The sequence below is a fragment of the Dermatophagoides farinae genome, chromosome 4 (assembly GCF_024713945.1).
Source record: "Dermatophagoides farinae isolate YC_2012a chromosome 4, ASM2471394v1, whole genome shotgun sequence".
Taxonomy (NCBI): Eukaryota; Metazoa; Arthropoda; class Arachnida; order Sarcoptiformes; family Pyroglyphidae; genus Dermatophagoides; species Dermatophagoides farinae.
The window spans coordinates 3,747,165-3,771,422 of record NC_134680.1 but is presented as its reverse complement, the minus strand read 5'-3'; the positions used below and the strand labels follow the sequence as shown (position 1 = coordinate 3,771,422).

Here is a 24,258-nt window from a genome sequence, read left to right as displayed (position 1 = left end):
CCTCTTGAAAAAAAGTATATGGGAAATATCAAAACAAATATCAAACACAGACACCAACTGTAAATAGGTTATGAATGAAATTGAGAAGATGAATCTATAGAATAGAAACCAAAATACATCCAACAATCACAGATGCAATACAAATTATGACTTATCGAAATCAGTATTTGAGAATGAGTGTGTGTGCGTTTGAATTAATTGAAGAAAGACATTGAATCTTTTTGATACTTTGGCAGATGATGATGACAATGACAAATGTTGGGTTGTGTAAATTTTTTTTTCTGTTTTTCTATATATATAAAAATAAAATCTGAATCACAAACATGTATGATGATGATCATCGCCGTAATAACAAATAGTCAAAATTCTGCGACAGAAAAATTAAAAATTCGATTTTAGGAAATTATCAATGGAAAAATTCATAAATGACGTTGTCAGAAAAATTGATTTGTTTATTTCTGATATATTAATTTAAATAATATAATATATAATATATATAAAAAACAACCACTTATAATTCAACAAAAATTTAGCTGCATTTTATTATTATTGTTACATCAAGTATATGCTTGTGTGTGTGTGTGTGTGTGCGTGCGTGCCAATGACGGAAATAATTGTTTTGTTTGATAATTTGAAATTCATTAAAAATAAGATCAATTGGTCGATCAATTTTTGAGAAAGATCAAGCAATCAATGAAAAAGGAGCAAAATTTGGATCAACTACTCACACACACACACACACACACAAAGCGAATGAAAAAAAAGAAAGCAAAGGAAAAGAATTAAATTATTCGGGCAAATATAATAAACATTTTTTTTGTTTTGTTTTACGGAACCTTACAATGGAAATTTTAAAAAAAAAATATAAACTAAAATCAAGTTAAATATTTTCAATGTGATGATGACACAGACAACATATATTTTATTATTATAGCGACCAATATGTTTTTGATTTGATTTGAATCCATGGAAATGCGTATTCGTTTCTTTTGTGTGATGATTCAGAAAAATGTTTTTAAAAAAAGGCATTTGATCAATTTATTTTATGAATTGTGGAAGCCGCCATAGATATATATATATTGTTTCATTTGTTGTTGTGATGGATTTTTCTATTTTCATTGATTGGATGTTGTAAAAAAAGAAAATAATGGATCATATGATAGTTGTTGATGTGTTTTTGTTTATTTGTTTGATATAATAAATTCATCATCATTGGAAAAAATTCGAACAGCTTCAAATCGTCCAATCATTAAATTTCACTTTTTACCTAAATATTTTTCAAAATACAAGAAAAAGAGAAAAAAAATCACCATCAGATAAGAAAATTTGCAAAGTGAAAAAAGATTCAAATAAATAAACAATAGATATTTAGATGAAAAAAATTGTTTTAATTTTCTGAAAAAAGTAACGCACACACACACACAAATTGGGTGGATGGGGAAAAAAATGTTAGTCATATCTATTCGAGTGATATAAAGCTATAAATCTTTTTCAAGTTTTAAATGCTGCTTCAGATAGAAATTTGAAAAAAAAATCTTTTAGTTTGTTGTTTGAATAAGAATGAGATGGTGGTGTGGTGGTGGTGTGATAAAGTTAACGTTTCTTTCTACTCTCTCTTTCTCTGTCTATGACACCAATCAGTGTTTATTATTGTGTATTACATTCCGGAGGAACCTCTTTGTTATCTTTAACATTATGACCTTTATGTTGTCTATTAGAATGTCTAACATGATGACCATTTTGCGCACCTTTAGCTTTTAGTGATTTTTTATTCTGTTTATGGCTGCTCGATTTAGGTTTAACGCCATCATCACCTTCAAGATCTTCATCATCATCATCTTCTTCTTCATCATCATCATCATCTTCATCGAAATCTGATTCGTCAAAATCGCCATCGAAATCTGCATCATCGAAATCATCATATTCATCTTCGATACCTTCACCAGTATAATAGATAATTCCTCTAGGTACAACATTCAATCGAAACGTTTCACCAATATCAAAATCGCTTGCCAATAACTCTTTGGTGTCATTATCAGCGTCTTCAATTTTTTCTATCGTACAAAATAATAAACAATTTTAAAAGAAGAAATGAAATATTACAAAAAACAAAATAAAAAACAGAAACGAACCTTCTGGTGGTTGGAAAAAATTGAAAAATGAATCACATTTTTCCACCTTTTCAATCGTTTTTACTTGATTACTGCTACGATGTTTCATCTTTTTCGCGACTTTTTTCTCGGTCAAATTCATTTGTGGTGATTTCCAGTCGATTTTACAACCTTTACAACGATTAACATAAAGCGAATCGTAATTCAACGGATCTTCTGGATCAAAAGTATCAGCAAAATAATATTCTTTTGTGAGAACTTTATTACTAAAGTATTTATTCTCAGAAAACTCAAATTCCAAACGATATCCCTTTTTTTTATCGACCAAAAAAAATAATTATAATACACATAAAGCAAAAGAAAATATTCTTACCATTGGATTATCGAGTAATACACAACGAATATCTGTAATCAATGATATGGCTTCCTGATCATGTGGCTGCACCATATCACTTAATATATCAAGATTAGAAAATATGGTTGACCAAAATTTCGGTATTCCTTTCTCATTGGTTTCAACAACCGGCTCCTCAGGATCAGCATATTGATATTTGCATTCATCATCGGTGGGTATATAATCACCAGCCACAATCATTCGTCGTTTATCGTCAAATTCTTTGAGACGTTGTTGATATTCAAGTTCAGTTTGGAATATTTTTTTATGCATTTCAATCTCCAATGAAATACGGTCCAATGTGATTTTTTTTAATGCCAATACCAATCGTGTGTTTGGTGGTGCCTGTGCCATTACTTCAGCATCTTGACCGCTGTGTATTTTAGAGAAAATATTAATATAATATTCAACATAAACAAAAACAAGGATGAAAACAATAATATTACCTTGCATCTAATTGGACGTTTTTTTCCATTTTAAGATTCTTTTTATTATTTATATATATGTTGCCGATAATGATTCAATCAACAACGGATACAACGGTCGTAGAGGAATGATTAAAAATGAGTATGATTCCGTATGATTTCGAGCAACAACAATGAACAAATATAAAATTAGAACTAAAAATAACTAAACAAAGAGAAAATTAGTTATTGAATTTATAAATGCCACCAAAAAGAAAACACGTGGAGTTGGTGTGGTGACGATGTGGCTTAGCTCTTTACTTATAGATTATATATATCGTCTCTTAAAAATAATCATCATCGATGACGACATATTTCTCATCATCACCAATATATTAATCATGATACTAACCGGAAACGAAATGGTTTCAATTTTTGTTTTTTACTCTTCAATTCAATGAAATTCGGTCGTCAACACAAACTAAAATGAAAGGATGAATATAACGCGTGGTCTCTATGCGTTTTTATCCCTGGTAAAATGTTAAAATGTGAATCAAATGTAATAGAAAATAGGCAACGAAAAAAACGCTTATTCTTTTTCAAAGGTAGTAGCACTAACTGATTGAGGAATTAGTAAAGGGTAGTAGTAAAAGAATCAACGAATATTGTAACCAATTTTTCTGATTGATTGGATTAGCAAAAACATTTATGGGTGTTATACACACACACACACACACACACACAGATGAGACGCGAAAACACACATTAATTGCTAGCAGCATTAAACAATGATGAAATTATTATTTGGTTAAATATTATTTTTGACACGACACGTTCAAAAAGTACGTGACGTATTTATATGGTCAATTTTTTTTATCTATAGAAAAAATGGATAAATCATTAGGATTTGAAATGGATATCAAATTGGACAATTCCAAGTGAAAGAAAATTCCAGAACAAAAGTAAATGAAAAAATAGGACATTTCTAACAAAGTTTAGAATTCTGGATACATGAATAAATTGAATTTAAACCCATTCTGAATTTTTTTTTCATTAATCTCTCCCCACCCGTGAGAATCAACATAGATCCATTTCATCATAATTATTAATAGGAATTTAACAAAAATTAAGCAGCAGAATGAAATGAGTGGAACAATATGAAAAGGAAAAAAAACGGGATCATCAAACACCGATATATCACACACAATGTATTGCTATTTAACAATAACAATAAACAACAAAAAAACAAAACAAGGAAAAAAATTGTTACCAACCTGATCGAAAATTTACTTTTGTTGTTGTTATGATGATGATCTATAGAAGCAGAATTTTCAATTCATACAACATACACTAAATGACACAGAAAACGGACAATGTTTATAGTGGACAGTAATTATTTATACGTTTCGAACAATTGAAAAAGTTATGACGACAAAATTTAAAAGTTTTGTTCGAAATACACACGCACACACACACACATCACAGATCAAAAAAAAAAAAACTGAAATGAAATTGAATTACAAAAATTCGATCAAAAATAAATGTGGAATGGTTGGAGAAAAATTTGAAGAAAAAAATCATTAAGTGATTGATCAATAATCATTGTATTCAGTGATACGACCTGATTAATCATATTATTATTGTTGTTGTGATTGACTTTGATGTGTATTTTTTATTTCTTTTTTTTCATTCAAGTTCAATTTGTCATTCGTCATGTTGTCGATCAATTTGAAAATTGATCTCCACTCCCTCATCATTCGAATTGTTTTCGCTTTGTCTTTAGGTTCGTGGATTTTGTCAACTCATCATTTGATTATGTTTCAATGTCGGTTGATTAAGAAAAATTGATTAATAATTGATTAATTCGAATTCGATAATTTAATTTGATTAATAATTCATTACAGGGTTTACTGTATTTTTAATCACACTATTGATTTAACAAATATAAAATTTTTATTTTCTTTCGGTTCACAAACACACCGGTCTTCAACGCTCTGTTTTTTTCAATCATTACAACAACAAGCAGCACAACAGAATGCACATAATGCAAATAGACAACATTCGGATGTGGAAACTCCACCACCACCACCACCTCTATTATTTTGATTATCATGTACAACAACAACCTGTGGTTGTGGTTGATAATATTGTGGTTGCTGTTGAAATACTGGTTGACCCGGTGGCGGTGGTGGTCCCATTTGTTGACCATAAGGTGGTCCACCAGGTGTAAATCCAGGAGGGGGTGGAGGTGGCTGTTGATAAGAACCATAACCAGGTGGTGGCGGTCCTTGTGGATAAAATTGTTGATCTAAACAATGTGGTGAAAAAATTATCGAATAAAATTTTGTATTTATTCATGATAAATTCAAACTTACTTGACATTTTCAATTGGAATTTTCTCGAATTTTGACAAAGAAAAGTTTCTGTAATTTTAATGCCTTTATATTCAGAATGGATGGAATATATAGATTTATTGTTTAATATAATAAATTTAATTCAATTAATGATTAAATGAAAAAAATTCGAGATTAATCATTACTCAATATTACTCACACCCAAAATGGTTTAGGTTTATATTTCAATTTCAATCACATTTATGTTTCTTTCTATCGATAATTACATTATTATCATCATCATCATCATCATCATAGACATATATTATGATATCCAAAACGTCAACGTCGCCATCGTTTTCAATATAGGATACGATTGTCATAGTTGCAACTAATGTTTTTAATGGCATCATAATATATTTGCATCACTTGATCACAACAAAAACATAAAGAAAACAGTTTTTCATACATTATTTGTCGTCATAGTAATTTTCTTACTGCCGTGTCTACAATTATTATCATTTGATTGATCAATCAAATGATAATTGGCCATGTACTGGTTCCGTTGTTTTGTTGTTGCTGTTGTTGTTGCCGCTGCTGCTGTTTGAATAACGCCTTTTTTTTGTTTTAAATTTTTGTTTATTTCCAATTTTTTTCTGCTTTTTGATATCATATCTTATGAGTGAATTTGATTGTTAAATAACAATTGCATATAAATCAGGCAACCAAAATAAAATTTTTATTAATTTGATTTGATATGGATTATAAATAGAATGAAAAAAAAATTTCATTAGAAAATAGCAATTTATTTTAATAAAAAAAAAACAAAACAAAAAACACACCAAATATAATCCAAATAAAAAAATTCGAATATTCAAAATACGCGCTTGAAACAAAATCATCATTGTCAGTCTGTCTGGTGAAATATTTCAACACAAGTGGTTGGATCTAAATAGTTTCTATCTAAAATGTTTTCTCTTCAAATTCTCTTTCATCAACATAAACACAGGTGAATTTTGAATGAATCATCGATGATAATATATATTGTCCTTGATGATTTGTTGCACTTAGCACGTACCTACCATCATTGTGCATCAACTACCTTTACATGCCGCTATTAAGAAAAAAAATTGTACGAATACGACAGGATTGGCCATCGAAAAGAAAAATTTTTTTTTCCACATTATCTTTTCAAGGATTTTCATATTCTGGCGCCATAATAAACATGATGATGATCAATGCAAACAATTGCAATCCATTGATCATATATTGAACTGTTTGATGTGCATATTTTTCTGTTGGCTGTAAATGTAAAAGTATCTAATCACCAGGAAACCAGCAAAAAAAAATCAGGCAAAATAAATCAAAGTGCATTGGCATGTGACCATATAATTTTCTCTTCCCTACATATCTGTTTTCTTCGAATAATAATTGGTTAGTTTGATGATTAATTGAAAGTTTCTATTAAATTTTTTTTTGTTTTTCTAAATTGAAAACTAAAAAAGAAAGCTAAATGTCTTTCCTTTGCACATCATCATCGACTGATCAATCATCATCATCATCATCATCAACATCTTTAAATCCGAATTGTAATCATCAACAATTGGACCCTGTTAATTTTCATTCAACTACATCATCATTGGCCACATCACCGGTCATTGAATCATGTTTAATTGTTGGCGGTTATCATCATATGAGTGGTGATAATCAATCATGCTTATCACTATCGAATGATGAAAAAGTACATAATAATCATAACAATAACAATTATGATGATAATAATAATGACATTATTATTACTGCTACAACATCATCATTATTGATGGAAGATGAAAATGATTATGATGATGATGAAAGTATGGGTATTTTATCGAAAAAACATCCGAATTTAGTTCATCGTCGTTTAACCGATCCAGAACATTCGAGTATAATCAAAATGAGTGATGATAACAATCATCCACGATCATGGACGGTTAAATTGCAAAAAATGCATTCGTCCGATATGGATAATAATTTGAAATCACCGACACCAACATCACATAATAAAGACAAAATGAACAAAACGACCACCAATGTCAAACAACCAGAAACAATGGAAAAAGTAACGAACAATAATAATAAATGTATTGTAAATGCCGATAATTTTACCTATGTATCAATGGAACATGCGAATTCTTCTTTCCCGGTATTTCGTGAACTATGGCAACGCCGACAAGTTTGTGATGTTGTCATCAAAATTGATGGTCATCGTTTTGTTGCTCATCGTATTGTTTTATGTGCAACCATACCTTATTTCTATGCAATGTTTACGAATGATCTAGCCGAACGTAATCAAATGGAAATTGAAATTAAATCCAATGATGATGGTGATGATGGTCTCTCATTGGATGGTGAAGCATTCGAATCGTTACTCAATTATGCTTACGCCGGTACGATTGCAATCAATTCAAAAAATGTACAGTCCATATTGATTGGTGCATCATTCTTGGGTCTGGAAAATGTTCAACATGCATGTTCGGATTATCTTAAAATCCGTTTGAATGTTGGAAATGTATTACAAATTAAAACATTTGCTTTCGCACTTGGTTGCCATACACTTGTGCAGGCATCCAAACGTTATATTCATCGAAATTTCGAACAAATTGCACAAAGTGATGATTTCCTTCAACTCGATTCAGCTGAAATGATTGATATTATCAGTAGTGATGAATTGAATGTATCAAATGAAAAAATTGTATTCGAAGCTGTTATGCGATGGACGTCACATGACGAAAAAATGCGACAACAAAATCTTGCTGATCTAATGCGACAAGTTCGTCTTCCATTATTATATCCCGAATATTTGACCGATGTGGTACTTGGAAATAAACTAGTCAGACAATCATTGGAATGTCGTGATCTGATTGATGAAGCAAAAGATTTTCATCTATTACCGGCACGTCGTGAATCAATAGCACGTGAACGTACCCGACCACGTTCCGGTCATCATGTACAAGGTTCGATTTATGCTGTTGGTGGCCTAACAAAAACTGGTGATTCAATGTCAACCGTCGAGGTTTATGATCCACAAACAAAACGTTGGCGTATGGCCGAAGCAATGAGTATGATGCGTTCACGTGTTGGTGTTGCCGTTATGGAACGAAAATTATATGCAATTGGTGGCTATAATGGTTTTGATCGTCTAAATACAGTTGAAGTTTATGATTCAAAAGTAAAACAATGGAAACGTGTTAAATCAATGCATTATCGTCGTTCGGCTGTTGGTGCCGCTGCACTAAGTGATGAACTTTATGTTTGTGGTGGATATGATGGTTCAATATCATTGAATGTTGTCGAACGATATTCATCCACCACGAATGAATGGACCGAGGTGACACCTATGAATATTAAACGTTCGGCTGCTGGTGTGGTAAGTTATTTTAATCACGGTTATCATCATAATCATTCAATTTAAAATATTTCCATTTTTTCTTTGTAGGTATCACTGGATGGCTATATTTATGCACTTGGTGGACATGATGGTCTGATGATATTCAATTCGGTTGAACGATATGATCCACGTACTAAACAATGGGAATTTGTTGAATCCATGCTAAGTCGTCGTTGTCGTGTGGGTTGTTGTTGTTTCGGGGGAAAAATCTATGTTTGTGGTGGATATGATGGTTGTACATTTCTACAAACAGCTGAGGTTTTTGATCCACAAACTGGTAAATGGTCACAGATATCAAAAATGCGTGCCACACGTTCAAGAGTTGCATTAGTAGCTAATTGTAGCCGTTTATTTGCCATTGGTGGCTATGATGGTGTATCGAATCTATCATCGGTTGAAGCATATGACATAGAAAAAGATTCCTGGGAAATGGTTGCATCAATGGTTGCACATGAAGGTGGTGTTGGTGTTGGAGTTATTCCCGATAATTTTTAAGAAAATTAATCATTCTATATATATATTTGTCTATAGACAACAATAACAACAATTTCATATATTCTATATAATAATGTATATCATTTGTAAGTGTAATTATTTAGAAATTAGTGCATATTTCCAATTCATTGCAATGTCACAACATTCATCATAACATTAATAAAAAAAAAATTGATTGAATATATCTGTTGTAATATAATTTATTAATCGGGTAACATTTCATCGATATTGGCATCCAACAGAAAATCTTCATCATCAAGATCACCACCACCACCAACACCTCGACCCATGCCAGCACGTCCATGTGATGATTTGAGATTACGATCCCGCCAAGATGTTGTTGGTCGTTCCATATTGGTCGTATCGAATTGTTCAACCACCTGATCAACGATGGCACTAATTGAACCTGTTGATGATTTAGATGAACCACCATTCACCACATCAGCATTATTATTGTTTGTTGCAATCAACAATCGTGGACTTGATTTTGTCGGTGTAATCGATTTGGTCATATAACCACTACTGCCACTTCCATTTGATGATGTTGTTGCAGCTGATCCTTCCCGTGAACTCGATCCACCACCCCCACTTAGATTACGATTACTATAAGTAGCGGCAGTTGCCGTTTGTCGACCAGCAGCTGTCGATGCTCGTGATGCACTACGACTGGAAGTTAATTTTTGTTCTTCACGTAATTCACGCGTTTTCTCCAAACGTCGTAAGCGATCCGAATATTGTTCAACTAATTGCCCATATGATCCATTCGGTTCATTTGATTCTAATTCCGAACAAAGACGAATCAAAAATTTTAAACAATCAATATTTTCCGGAAAATGTTGATGAATCGATTGATAGGTAGATAGAGCTTGTGGATAATTTCCCGATCGGCGATATGATGCAGCTATCATTAGTTGCCATTTAATTTGACTTGGTCTGTTTGAATGATAGTTTTCCAATATCAATTTAAAAGTTTTCCACACATGAAAATTCAATGTACTCACTGTATAATGGCCAATTGTTCCAGGAATTTGATGGTTTGATCATACATTTTCATTTCAATATAATAAGCTGCTAAACGTTCAATGGTCGGTATATGTGATGGTAGATAACGATATGATTCGAGTAGATAATGCAATGATTGTTTACGATCATTCTCATCTGAAGCCATGTCGGCCATTTTAATCAAAAGGCCAACATCAGTAGGCACAAGTTGTAAAACTTTTTGAAAAAAATCTCTTGCCTGGTCTTGATTACCCATTGATTCGTAACTAAATGAAAGCAAACGAAAATCATTAGATTTCTTAGTTAAATGTATAGAATCACTTACATTAATCCAATTTGATACATTAGATCCACTTCGATTGTATTGGTTATTTTCTGATTCAACATATTGGGTCGATTTTTCGGTATACGAATCACTGTACGTAGACGATAAAGTGCGTCCAAAGCACGATCATAATTACCAAGTTTACGTTCAGCTAATGCAAGATTAAAATATGCTTCCAATATGGTGGAATTATTTGCTATCACTTCTTGATAATGTTCGATTGCACGTTGAAAATCACCTTGTCGATAGAATATATTGCCTTTGTTTAGTACGGCACCTAAACAATAACGATCGATTGCAATCGCTTCATCTGCATAACGTCCGGCCGATTCATAATCACGTTGTAGTAAATATAAAAATGATAAATTTGTAGCTGCCGTTGCCGTCACTCTTGCCGTAGCCGATGACATTCGTGCTACCGAAGATGAAGAGGTTGCCGATGACGATATTGTTGATATCATATTTAACCGGTTGGATGGATCATTAGCGCTAGCCGTACGTGATGCTGTAAGTAATCGATCTTTTGATTCGAATGATTTTAATGTAGAAATCGCTAGATCAAATTCACGTGATCGTAATTGTTTAGTAGCTTTATACAATTCAAGTTCATCGGCTAAATGGACAAAATTTAGTCCAGAATTGAAACCAAACGATGTGGTTGATGTGATTGAAGCCATACGACGTATCTGTTCCAAACACCAATCATAACCGGATGTTATAGTTGTTGTTGTTGTTGTCGATAGCTCACCATTCGTCAATTGAATTCGGTTGAATGAATCGATAGGCATAACCATCAATCCATTTGGACCAGTAGGACCATGATCGACTTGGATGAATGGTGAAATCAGTTTGGCCGCAGTCAGTATGCACCATTCAACATGACGAATACTTTCCTTTTCATATTGACGTAAACGATCATTACGTATTGCTTCGATTAATAGATTATTGAAATGATCTTGTTCATCACGAATCAATAATATTGGAGATGTTGGCCGCTGATTAATCGATGATGATGCGGATGTTCGATTATCGATTGTTTCGGTAATCTCAGTCGAACCAACTTGACCAACACCACCACCGCCACCGCCACCAGCAAATATGATACCGCCATTTGTTAGTATTTCGTGATGGCCATAACGTTCTTCAAATTGATCTTCAACTTTAACCTGAAGTAATTTATTGAAATAATATTTCATTTTATCACCATCACCAAGTGCATAATAGGCAACGATCAGATGAAAAACGGTTTCCGCATCATTCCAATCACCACGTTCGGCCAAAATAAATTCGAATGCTGCAATTGCATCGGCATATTGTGTCAATCGTACGAATGCTAAGCCAATATTTGCCATTAATTTTAATCGTAATTCATTCTGTATCTGTGGAATCTGATCCAATGCCATCCGGAAAAATTTTATCGCTTTTGGATATTGTCGTTGACGGAAATAAATTTCACCAATATTCATTCGAAATCTTCCGGTATTAGTGAATGATCGATTCTTCAACAGTGCATGATATGTATTGATTGCTTCGGACCACATTTGAGCATCAGAATATCGTTCGGCTAGATTGAACATTGTTGCCAATGTTAGATCTGAATTTGGTCCATATGTTTCCATCAGACCGGATTGTTCTTTCAAACGATTCAGCGATCTGAAACAAATGAAATTAATTTGAGTATTAATATGAGTATAGTCAAATAAAATATCGAAATTACCGTTCTTTGGCTACACAATCTTTGGCCAAATCTAATGCTTGGCCAAAATCTTGTCTTCGTTGAGCTGCTGCTTGTACACTTTCATCCAACAAAAGCATTATCTGTTTTTCCAGCTGTTTAATCTTCCATTCTGGTGTTGATTCATCCTGCAGATGAAATACCGATTTTGATCCATTACCAATAGTCGAATTTTGTCCTGCTGATGAGCCATTAGCCAGACCAAGTGGATCGAATATACGATTCTGGCTGGATTGTGATGTATAACCGGCACCACGAACTGCTGTTGCTGGACGTCCAGTACCACCAGTACCAATAGCGGTTCGTAATCCACCACCACCACCACCACCAGCCGTACCACGAGATTTAATCAATGAATTTGAATGATTTTGTGAACGGGAAAATGCTGTACGAAAACCACTACGTAATTGTAATGAACGTGATTGTAATTGTCTACCATAACCGCTTTTATTCACTGTTTGACGAAATTCTTCATCATCTTGTAGATTACGAGTATCCAACGCCGGATGAAATTCATTATAACCTTTGTATAGATCTTCATTATCATCACCACCGTGATTGTCATCATCATCATCACCATCATCATCATCGTTGAGCATTATAATTCGTTCACGAGTTGAAGACATTGTTTTGATCATTGTGTTTTATTGGTTTGAGAAACTCCGCTGTAAATGCTATTATTATTTCATATCACAAACACTACAATCTGAAAATTGAAAGAAAGTAGGTAAATATTTCATGTGTTACCATAGTGACCAGGAATTGAAATATTTAACTAAGTGAAAAACAAAACGATCTAATTTTTCGTTCTGTTCATCGTTAATGTGAATATCCTGTTTGACGTGGATTCATTGTTTCCGGTCTGTAAACAGTTGTCAATTTGGTCAGTGGCTCCCAAAAGTCGGAAGCGGGTAGAGTGTTAACTATCCGCCTGCATAGTTTAGTGGCAGAACGTTGGTCTTGTATTTTCCTGTTTGATTGGGTAATTCCAAAGGTTAAATAAGGGGGGAGGAAACCAATAGGAAAACCAAAGGTCGTGAGTTCGATTCTCACTGTAGGCACGACAAAATTTTTGCATATTTCCGGCGTAATCAATTTCTGGTTTGGCGTCTAGAATTCTAAATTTTTATTTTTTCTCATAGTACTGCTGCGGCCATCTATCGGTATTTTTTCTAGGCTATCAAAATTGTCATTTTATAGCATTTTAGACTTTGACCAGACGGAGAACAGGCGCTTCGCGCCTGTCCTGGTCTGGCCCTGCGGGGCTGACTCCTTGACGGTCAATATAACTGGATACCCGCAGGGGTGGCGGCTGCGCCGCCCCCTGCTTGGTATCCAGTCAAAGGTATAAATCCTTGACGGTCAATATAACTGGATACCCGCAGGTGGGGACGGCTGCGCCGCCCCCCCTACTTGGCATCCAGTCAAAGGTGTCAATTTTAACGCTTCGTGCCTGACGGTGGGTTTCTATGCACGGCGTGTTGCTTCCGGTCAGCCATCACTTGTGCATTGCACCTGATTTGAAAAAGTTGCGTACACCGAACAGCATACTTATTATTGCTAATCGATAAGTTGAAGAAATACGATATTTTTGGTATAAATACTGTGGTCGTTGTTGATCTTCCCCTCAATTTCCTAAACAAAAATCTTCAGATTATTAGGACTCTGTTACGAATAAAAACTCAAAAAAAACAAAAAATATCCGATAATATTTGGCAACTAAAACAACAACAATCATAAAATTGTAAAATTACATTGAAAATGAATGAATCAAAGATTATTCCCATAATGGGTTGTTTGTTATTCATTTGTGAAGTGATATTTTGATATTTCATGATTTAAAAATTTATTTTTTAGAATTTATCAATAATTAAATTGTAAATCTGATTAAAAATGAAATTCAAAATTGGAGGTTAACCTCCTATTAGAAAGTGTATTTACCATTCTTTGATGGAGGTTAATATGCAACTTTGCAGTTTAGCCTGCAAAAAACCCCGCAACTTTGCAGTTTAGCCTGCAAAATAACCTGCAAATATGCAGTTTACATTGCAACGAAGCAGCGTAACCTCATAATAAGAAGCGTAGCCTGTGAGCATGGATAGTAACCTGCAAAATTGGAGGGTTTTTAGCACTCAACCTTCCAGTTTACCCTGCTCACTTTTCTCTCTGTGTACGCAAAAAGAAGTAACACAAATACATTTTGGGAGGAGCTTAATTTTTCCCCCAAAAATGGGGTCTACTTGTTTGAGTGAACCGAAAATTCCGAGTCCGCATTCACCGACACACATTTGAACACGCATCATCGTGATTTTCAATAAAAGTGATTTTTCCCAAACCGTTTTTGTTACATATTTTTTTTGGTAAAAAATTGTCCGCCTTCAAAGGTTTGTATGCGTGTGTTTCATAGAAAATTACTGATCATAAATTTATCATCAAATTGTTGATAGTGGTAGTGGAATCAAAATACAAATATTTTCCATATAAAACATATTTAGCATCATATCATTTATGATGCTGTTGATGATGATGAAGTTTCATCATCAATATAATTTTTCATTGTTTTAATTATTTAGTATAGAAAAATTCTGATCGAATGAATCCCATTCGATTAATTAGATTAATAAAATCTCAGGATGTCATTGAATTGTTTATTTTCATGTCTACAACAACAACAATGGCGATTGTTTTTGCAAACAAAATATTCTTATCAATTTGTGTTGACATTTTAGTCATCGACCATGTAAATCGTTGAACGTTGATCATAATCACTGAAAAAAATGCTCCGCCTTTTCTTCCTAGGCAGATTCTGCGCAGTTTATTATAAAAAAAAAATTGATGCATGCAATTGATTTGTTCATATAGTACGTAATTTTTTAAATTTTAAAAAATGCGGGCTTGAATGCGCGCTTTCCCGAAACTTTCTTTCATTTCAATACTATTGCTTTCTAGAACTTTTCTTAAAATTTGATTTGTTTTAATTAATAATTAAAAATTAAAATATACATTAAAATTTAAATATTTAAAAAAAATGTTATGATATTGATTGGGATATTGATGATGATAATGACAATGATGATGTTGATGATAATTTTCTTGTTTGATGATGATGGCTTTAATGTTCGATGATGATGGCTATAATGATTGATTGATGATGGTTATGATACATGATGGCTTTAATTCATATTATTGATATCCAAGATTATTCAGTAATGACAGATCCAAATTAAAATTAATTGGTTTCACATCCAGAAAGAAAACACCAGATTAATATTATTCATGTGTGGTGGCGTGAAAATATAGTTAAAAAAAATAAAGTTAAAAATCAATAAATCTATTAATGATGATCAAATACTCACATTTATTTTTTTATAATATAATTTATAAAAAAATCTCCATCATGTTCAAAAAGAAACCCATTGTTATGGGACAGTTCATTGACCGGAATTGACATCGGTCCTTTGCACACGGCCTTACTAAAGATGAACTCATCTGTTTGGGACTCAACTTCATAAATTTGTCCCGAAACAAAGATGGCACCTTGTTGAGTGTAAAAGCTCGTGGCTTTGATGAATGAACGTCCATCTCCCATAACAGCTCGGACGATGTTATGTCCCAATGAAAACGGATGGAGCGTTTTTGCCAAATTAGGCGATTCGAAAGGTAATTCTTGGACTAATGAAAATAAATTTTAGTAAATAAATTTAATTACTCCTTAACTTACCAGAAGTCCAGAATTTTTTTATGAACAATGACTCCTGATGTAGTTGAGCCAAAGCTTTAGCAACGTTCCTGAAATTCTTGCTCTGTTTGTAGTGCTGTTTCAAGGAAGCGTGCTGCCTTTCGAATCGCGCTGTTGAATATTTGAATAATTGGCCATAATATAGCCACAAATCTAAGTAATGACTTATGAAATGTGACTTGGCCGTTCGGATTTTTTTGTTCCAACAAAACTAAAAAATCAAATCAAAATTTTAATTTTAATGAACATATATATAAAGTAAAAGATAAAAGACACTTACATGTTGGACTTCAAAAATTGTTGTCCGAACTCTTTCAGGATCTTCCATTTTCGAAGCCGAATACATTGAGAAGATCATGTAACGGAAGTTACGATAAGCTCGTGATGCTTCGTCCTGATCATTCATCAATGCCGGGAAGAGTTCGACAAGACGGCAAAAAAATTCAAATTTCTGAAATAAACTAGAATAAGTTAATTTTCTTTACCATTTAAAAACTTACTTGCATCGCCTTTCCCGTTATTATAAAATTCGGCTCGATTTCTACCGCGTAGTTGACCCACCGGATGGATTTAATCTTCCTCCTAACTTCTCCCTTCCTTACTTTCATCCCAATCAAAATTGATTGAGTGACATCAGTCAAAATGCCCTCCTGTATGTCATGAAAGAGGTCGGGAGGGGCCAACTTGAACAAATTGCAGTTGAGTTTAAAAAACTCACTGCTTCTCATAATACCATATCGGCCAGGACTAAGTCTGGCTTCTGAGTATTCGCTAAAGAAATTACATAATAAATTACAGATGTCTATTTAATATTTATGTTAATATAATATTTACATGGTATTTATGTTCAGCGGTCTGGAAATCACTGGAAGATCCTGATTTTCTTGATAAGTGGCGCCGCAAAATCTTTAAAATAATAATTAATTAATGCAGATAAAACAAAAAACAAAAAAGAAAAAAAATTAATTACCGGCAGACGAAATGGGTGGAAAAATTTTGTTTGAAACCCAAAAGTTCCGACACACCCAAATTATCGCCTATCACATAAGCCAAGCGGACTTTTATTGTGATGCCACGCTCCAGGACGAATAGTCCTCGGTCCTGGAAATCAAAGTTATTGTAAAAATTATATTAAGTTTGAAAAAACATACCTCTAGCCGCTTCAGATCCGAAACCAATGGCGAAAGTATTTGTTGGATCGAAGTGGCTTTTATTGTTTTTCTATTTGCCAAAAGGACAGCTGGAAAATCTTCTGATTTACTCCTGTATTTGGTACTATTATCCGTATCCAAATACAACGAAAAAATCTTTTGGGTGTTTCTTCCAGTTCCTAGTGGCCCTGTGAATCCAAAATCGTCACCATACAATACTAATCGCAATGTATTTAACATATTGCAATCCAATATGTATGGTGACGCGTCCTCGGGGCGTTCATTTAATATGTTGCTGAGTATTTCCTCCGACAAAAGATGCGTTTTTATTAATTCTTCTATCGGAGAATAATAAAACTTATGCAAACTTTTGTCTGCAGAATAATTATGAATCAGAATTAGTTTTCATGATCGATTTCAACTTACCTTCAAAACACTCAGCAGTTAGCTCCCGAGGTGGAATATATCCATGACCCATCCTGATGAACTTTCGCTGAAGATACATCGACTTTGCGAATTGTATTCGCAACTTGTTGAAGTCTTCTTCATCAGGATTATCAGCGCTGGCCATGGTTATTTCGTATAAATCATCAATCTTGGTTCCTTTCACCCGCCGTTCCACGATTTTACGAGCGAATGTCTGGAACCTGTCATAATGATTTATGTTAATAATGCGTAGTTTTTCAACTGAATCAAAGAATAAACTTGATTCAGAACTACAGCATTGATTTTCATCATCATCATCATCATTTCCGTGAACGCCAACATCATCATCATCATCATCTTCATCAACAACGATCAGAATTACTGATCGATCATCATCATCTCGTTCATCATCATCTTCTTGGTCGTTTGATTGTCCCCTGGACTCATTATCATCGATGGCAGAAGGCCAATCTACAACGGTCGGGGGGACTGCAATAACATCGTCGTCATCAGCGACGACGACGATAGGAACCTCTTCCATCCTGGACGGACCTGGCATATTTTCATCCAATGATCCTTCGTAGGCCTCACTAATACGAGTAAAGAAATATATATTACATTGTAATTATCAACACCAAAAACTTACGGATGGAAGGCACGGATATGTTCAACCATCGTGTGAAATGACTTGAATTTTTTCCGATGAACCAGGCATTCTTCCAGGTTTGATGCCTTGGATTTCAACCGGTTCATGGATAAAACAAGCGAATGGGTTTTTAAGAATGGCCGGTTTTTTTTAATCTAAAATAAATAATAGTTATTATGAATTTATATTAATTCTCTAGCTACTTACCAATGAAATTCGGCTTTCAATGGCCTTTGCGAATTCCAATGATTCGGCCAATCTTGCTGATAATTCACCAGCATTCGGTAGCTGGCTTTCCATGTGGCCAAGCAAAAGCCGCCAATTATCTTCGCAGACAGTAAAGTTTAGCCACTTTTCGGCCAACGATATGTCGCGAAGTTTGGTCATTGCTTCCACACAATGCACCAAAGTGATAACTAAGTTGTTATAAGTAATTAGTAAAGCTTATATTAACGAATATACTTACAATCGGCGGTTTGCTGATTTATTTTGCCAATGATCGATTTGATCATTTGGCCTACAATTTTGTTATTTCTATTATTATTCATTATTATATAATTTTAATAATAATAATGACAATAACAAAAAAAAAAATTTCAATTGAAAATGTATCAACACGTTTCAATGTGATTTTAAAGTTCGAAAACGGTAAATTTTATTTACTATTCATAATATTTGTATGGTGACGTTGTTTATTGAATGGATATTTAGTTAATCATTTGTAATTTCTTCTCTCTGTATATAGTAGATTTTTCATACTTGCAGAGTATGAAAATAATTGCTGTTACATACACATACATAATATAATAAATATAATAATTTTGTCTTTATTCAAATCAAAATTGACTTTATCTTTTAAATTTTATCATTTAATTTATATAATAATAATGTTACATATATAATATATATGAAATATTTGAATTCCAAAACATGATTGTATACCATGCGTATACTTGATCAATAAAGCTTTATCCAATTGTCAATAGAACATAGAAAGAGTTCTTCTCTCTTATATAGTAGATTTTTCATTTTGCATTTGAGTATGAAAATAATTGCTGTTATCATACACATACTTTTTTCATAATATTACGATATAAATACGATAATTTTGTCTGAACCCACAAGGTTATTCAAATCAAAATTGTCGCAATACTTTATCTTTTAAATTTTATCATTTAATTTATATAAAAATAATGTTACATAAATATAATATATACAATTAAATATTTGAATTCCAATAAGTGTGTACCTTCCTACACCAGTATGGAATGATATAAAAATCCTATGATTTTTGTTCATGAAATATATCAACAATTATCTATACCAAAAATATATTATTTTGATTAGCAATAATAGCTGTTCTTTATATCAGGTGCAATGCACAAGTTATGGCTGACCCTGCGGTACAAAACCGAATGGAAGCAACACGCCGTGCAATAAAATTGACACCTTCAACCTGCGGGTATCCAGCTATATTGACCGTCAAGGATTGATACCTTTGACTGGGTACCAAGCAGGGGGGCGGCGCAGCCGCCACCCCTGCGGGTATCCAGTTATATTGACCGTCAAGGAGTCAGCCCCGCAGGGCCAGACCAGGACAGGCGCGAAGCGCCTGTTCTCGGGCTGGTGTTACATATATAATATATATGAAATATTTGAATTCCAAAACATGATTGTATACCATGCGTATACTTGATCAATAAAGCTTTATATTTAACCAATATTTTCAATAGTGTTCAATTCCCAATCATAGCTGCGAACTATATTTTTTATCAATACGATCATTACGATGTTATGGAACATCGTAATTCGTTACATATATATTAATAAAAAAACAAAGGAAAATACAATTAGTTAGTTTTATCAACTATCATATAAATTTTGGATTATGTTTTAATCCAGTTATAAATTTATAAAAAAAATGAATGAAAGTTAAAATTTTTAGTGACAAAGGATTTGCTGTTAAAAGTTTAAGTGAACAAAAAAAGTTCAATTTTTCCAAAAACAATAATTGATCCAATTGATTCAAATACTTTCTTTTGTATGTAGGAGCAAATTTGTTTGTAGGGCCATTTCACATGTTGAAACAAAATCTTCAGGTTGTTAACCAAAAGCCCGTGAATTAGCAGTCCATTTACTTTCCGAATCATCATCACGATATGACAAAATTTAGTATTGGATTTAATAATAGCGGCAAAATTCGTCAATATTTATATAATATTGGGTATTCTATTGTCTCATCATGTTGGTGCGGAATGGATACTCAAAATTCCATACATTTATTTTGTTATTGTCCACGTTTTATGTGTTCTCGTTTCCAGATTGAGAACCGGTGTGGTTTATCTTTAAATGAAGAAACTTTGTCGATTTGGATTACTAAATTTCCTATGCAATTAATTGAATTTTTATTATTGATATATGAATGTTTATGATTTGTTATTTTTTGTATATAAATTTTTTCCCCTATTTATAAAGGTATAGGGGTTTATTTCTACAATAAAAAAAGCGGCAAAATTCATATTTCACGGATAAAATTTTTCTAAGTCAAAATCTGACTTAGAAAAATTTTCATTAATGTGAGTTCGATTTAGAAAATTTTTCTAAGTCGAGCTCGACTTAGAAAAATTTTCATTGCTGTGAGCTCGACTTAGAAAAATTTTCATTAATGTGAGTTCGATTGAAAAAATTTTAATCGTTCAAAAAATATGTTACTGTGCATGAAAAGATACGGGAAAAAATTATTTACACAATTCAAAGTTATTTTTTGAAATTTAAATTACTTTCAATGTATGAATCAAACGTTTTTTGGATGAATTTTCCTCCACATGAGGAGGAATGCTCTAAGTTCGGCCCATCGTCTAACTATCGCTGTACAATCCTCATCCTCAAATGAGGGTGCTATTTTTTTCAGTGATTGTTCTTGGCTTTATTGATTTTGTGCTCTCGATTGATCTCTCTATCTTGTCTTAATTGTATTATTATGCTTATGTTTGTGATTTATCTTTCATCTATTGATTCATTATTGTTATTGTTAACATATTAGTCATCGACAATGTAAATCGTTGAGCGTTGATCATGCGATGAACTGTCAGTGCGCCTGTGTGGTCATGGTGACACATGTATAGAAGAACAAGCTCGATCTACCATGCTGGATTTGGTCGTAACATGAGTGTTCTAGTCTTAGTATCAACTCACTCACTCTCTCGTGATCTCCAATTGTAATGCTTATTCTTTTTGTGATCTATCATTCATTTTTGTACGATTATCATTATCATTATTAATCTTTATTATAATCTTCGATATCAATAAAACTATCTTCTTTTAAACTGTGATTGTGCGATTAGAATTGCAATAACAAAACCAACAGTTATCTTCATTATTTTCTTCATTATTAATAAACTATTTCATTATTACTAAATTGTGATCGTTATTCGAAGTGCATCAAATAAACAACAATTTGTCTGCAGAAATATTGTAATGAAATCCTTCGATAATCTGCTAATTTTCTAATTTTTCATCCATTCACACAGGCACAAGGCAGTAGTCAAAAAAGTCGAATAGATTAGCCATGTCAGATAGAACATATCTTGTTACGTCCAAATATTGGATCCGTTGAGAAAGTCACCAAGGTAAGATATCTTTTGATCATTAAGAATTCAATCATTTAATTGATAAATCTTATTATCATTAGCAAATGTGGGTCTATGATAGTGACCAAGAAAAAATGATATTTCGGGAGATTACATATGTTCCGGGATTATATAAAAAATATTGGATGAAATACTTGTCAATGCTGTCAATAATAAACAAAGAGATAAATCAATGAATTGCATTAGAATCGATATTAATGTGTAAGTGTATGATTATGTCTTGTATATTGATTGATTGATAAATTGATTTTTTTTTGTTGCATATAGTGATAACAACGAAATAACCATTTATAATAATGGAAATGGAATCCCAATTATTAAAAATATTTCGAAAAATTCATATTTGCCATCAATAAAATAACGGAACAAATTATTGAAAAAATTATCCAAACGTTCTCGAAGAAAAATGGTAAAGAAAAACTTAAACCAGATCAAATACGTAATCGTCTGTGGGTTTTTGTAAATTGTTTTATCGAAAATGAAACATTCGATTCACGAACGAAAGAAATGATGATTTTGCAAAGTGAAAATTTTGCTTTCAAATGTGTTCTAAGTGAAAAATTTTTCCAATCAACCATGAAAATTGGTATTTTTGATTCAATCCTTAGCTGGATTCGTTTTAAACCACAAACTGAAATGGATGAGAAATTGATTCCAAAAAAAAGAAGCAAAATCATATCTATACCAAAATTAGAAGATACATATGATGCTGGATCAATGAATTCGCTTGAATGTACATTGATAGTGACCGAAGGGGATTCAGCGCATACGATGGTTAATAGTGGAATCAGTGTTGTTAACCGCAACAAATTTGGCATTTTCCCCTTGAATGGAAAATTCATAAACGTACGAGAAGCTAACAAAAAACAAATAATGGGAAATGTTGATATAAAATGTTTAGTGGAAATACTTGGACTAAAATACAACATCAAATATACAACAGAAGAAAGCATGAAATCACTGCGATACGGTCGATTAATGATCATGACAGACCAAGATCCAGACGGTGCGCATATTACAGGTCTAATAATAAATTTCATCCACTATTATTGGCCTACATTGATCAAACAAAATTTCATTGAGAGATTTATAACACCAGTCATCAAGGTGAGCAATGGTAGTAGTTTCAATCATGCATTCTATTCGCTAGCCGAATTTAAAGATTGGAAACAAAAAACATGGAATTCTAACTCATACCACACCAGTTATTATAAAGGTATTTTTTTATCGATTTTGATTTTCTATTTTAATATTCTAATTTTTTACCATCATTTGATTGTCTACAGTTTTGGCTGGATCCTCTCCGCACGAAGCCAAAGAATATTTTTTAGACATGAAACGCCATCGGATCACATTCCGTTATGATAATAAAGAAGATGATGAATCGATTGAATTGGTATTTAGTATGGAAAAGCTCAAGGCAAAAAAACAATGGTTAATAAAAGCAATGGAGGAACGTTACCTTAAACCGGAAAATGGTGAAAAACAAAACTTTCTTTATAATCCTGAAAAACAAGATATTTCTTTTAAAGAATTCATCTATAAAGATTACTCTGAATATTACATTGAAGATAACATCCGATCAATATCTATAATGACGGATGGGTTTAAACCCGGTCAACGTAAAGTAATTTATTTTTGCATTCAACGTAATGATGATGATGCTAACCGTGAAGTAAAAGTAGCACAATTAGCTGCTTTGGCAGCAGAATTTACTTCCTATAATCACGGGGAAAAGTTCCTAATGCCAACCATAATCAAAATGGGGCAAAATTTTGTTGGAACAAACAATCTAACCCTTTTTCAAACCCAAGGACAATTCGGGTTAAGGCTGAATGGCGGCAGTGAAGAAAGGCTTTATGGCGGCAGTGATGAAAGCTATTTGAAATTATTGGTCATAATCAGAAAAAGATTATCGTGCATGCTAATCAAATGAAATCGTATATCGGTGATTGTTCTGATTCTGATCTGTACCAGTTCGTGAAAGACCAAGAGAGTCCATCTGAAAAGGGGGTGTAATGATATTTATGAATGTACTCTCTTGCTCATAGTTTAAAATTATGTTCTTTGAGCTCACTCCAATTTTTATATATTATATGATCATTGAATGATTTGCCTTGATTGAAGTATATTCATATTTTCTGTCTTTGTGTTTAATTGAAATAAAAATTATTCCGTTTATGAAATAAACTTGCGTTATTTTCATGTCGTGCTAATTAATCTCTCGGTACTCTATCCAACTTTATTATAGAACATAAAAGGTCAATTGCAAAAATTTATTTCTCATTGGACTCATTTTCAAAATTAAAAATCTTGGTCGACCAAGACATTTTAGCCTCGGTGATTGGTGAAAATAGTAAGGAGTGACGACATCAATGAATGGACCCCGTGAGAGGGCGATCGAGATAATGGAAAGC

General features: G+C 32.8%; 6 protein-coding genes and 1 non-coding gene across 10 annotated transcripts; 3 read left to right on the top strand and 4 right to left on the bottom strand.

The window, feature by feature from the left end:
• Positions 1–431: 431 nt before the first annotated feature.
• Positions 432–4,660, bottom strand: LOC124490010 (nucleosome assembly protein 1-like 1). 4 transcript variants are annotated; one of them, XM_075730111.1, is made up of 7 exons: positions 4,184–4,653; positions 3,322–3,439; positions 2,952–3,135; positions 2,485–2,878; positions 2,133–2,421; positions 1,749–2,054; positions 432–1,267 (listed from the first exon to the last, which is right to left on the bottom strand). In XM_075730111.1, exons 3-7 carry the CDS (start codon positions 2,978–2,980, stop codon positions 1,257–1,259), a joined length of 1,029 nt encoding a protein of 342 aa, XP_075586226.1. In that variant the 5' UTR covers positions 2,981–3,135; positions 3,322–3,439; positions 4,184–4,653; the 3' UTR covers positions 432–1,256. The 4 variants fall into 4 exon arrangements, with proteins under 4 accessions (XP_075586226.1, XP_075586227.1, XP_046908429.1 ...); XM_075730112.1 differs by lacking the exon at positions 3,322–3,439 and having other exon boundaries at positions 4,184–4,660; XM_047052473.2 differs by lacking the exon at positions 432–1,267 and having other exon boundaries at positions 1,368–2,054.
• Positions 4,661–4,768: 108 nt separating this feature from the next.
• Positions 4,769–5,566, bottom strand: LOC124490084 (uncharacterized). Its single transcript, XM_075730119.1, has 3 exons — positions 5,463–5,566; positions 5,285–5,347; positions 4,769–5,217 (listed from the first exon to the last, which is right to left on the bottom strand). The coding sequence occupies exons 2-3, from the start codon at positions 5,289–5,291 to the stop codon at positions 4,913–4,915; spliced, it is 312 nt and encodes a 103-aa protein (XP_075586234.1). The 5' UTR covers positions 5,292–5,347; positions 5,463–5,566; the 3' UTR covers positions 4,769–4,912.
• A 519-nt stretch (positions 5,567–6,085) lies between these two features.
• On the top strand, positions 6,086–9,349 carry KLHL18 (Kelch like family member 18). The gene is made up of 3 exons (XM_075730106.1): positions 6,086–6,676; positions 6,748–8,651; positions 8,721–9,349. The coding sequence occupies exons 2-3, from the start codon at positions 6,756–6,758 to the stop codon at positions 9,165–9,167; spliced, it is 2,343 nt and encodes a 780-aa protein (XP_075586221.1). The 5' UTR covers positions 6,086–6,676; positions 6,748–6,755; the 3' UTR covers positions 9,168–9,349.
• nompB (intraflagellar transport protein 88-like protein nompB) lies at positions 9,347–12,923 on the bottom strand. The gene is made up of 4 exons (XM_047052342.2): positions 12,212–12,923; positions 10,495–12,147; positions 10,169–10,435; positions 9,347–10,100 (listed from the first exon to the last, which is right to left on the bottom strand). Exons 1-4 carry the CDS (start codon positions 12,865–12,867, stop codon positions 9,371–9,373), a joined length of 3,306 nt encoding a protein of 1,101 aa, XP_046908298.2. The 5' UTR covers positions 12,868–12,923; the 3' UTR covers positions 9,347–9,370.
• Positions 12,924–13,158: 235 nt separating this feature from the next.
• Positions 13,159–13,290, top strand: TRNAT-UGU (transfer RNA threonine (anticodon UGU)). Its single transcript has 2 exons — positions 13,159–13,194; positions 13,255–13,290. It is a non-coding gene; the product is annotated as a tRNA-Thr (tRNA).
• Positions 13,291–15,035: 1,745 nt separating this feature from the next.
• On the bottom strand, positions 15,036–18,713 carry LOC124489833 (uncharacterized). Its single transcript, XM_075730543.1, has 12 exons — positions 18,658–18,713; positions 18,399–18,607; positions 18,192–18,346; positions 17,546–18,135; positions 17,120–17,493; positions 16,939–17,069; positions 16,803–16,874; positions 16,469–16,739; positions 16,249–16,419; positions 15,951–16,179; positions 15,586–15,901; positions 15,036–15,400 (listed from the first exon to the last, which is right to left on the bottom strand). Exons 1-11 carry the CDS (start codon positions 18,701–18,703, stop codon positions 15,588–15,590), a joined length of 2,562 nt encoding a protein of 853 aa, XP_075586658.1. The 5' UTR covers positions 18,704–18,713; the 3' UTR covers positions 15,036–15,400; positions 15,586–15,587.
• A 2,303-nt stretch (positions 18,714–21,016) lies between these two features.
• LOC142597441 (DNA topoisomerase 2-alpha-like) lies at positions 21,017–24,031 on the top strand. Its single transcript, XM_075729965.1, is given in 8 exon segments — positions 21,017–21,086; positions 21,235–21,245; positions 21,767–21,820; positions 21,883–21,954; positions 21,957–22,042; positions 22,109–22,190; positions 22,193–23,057; positions 23,128–24,031. Coding segments are annotated over 8 exon segments (1,890 nt in total). The 3' UTR covers positions 23,778–24,031.
• The last annotated feature ends 227 nt before the right edge of the window (positions 24,032–24,258 follow it).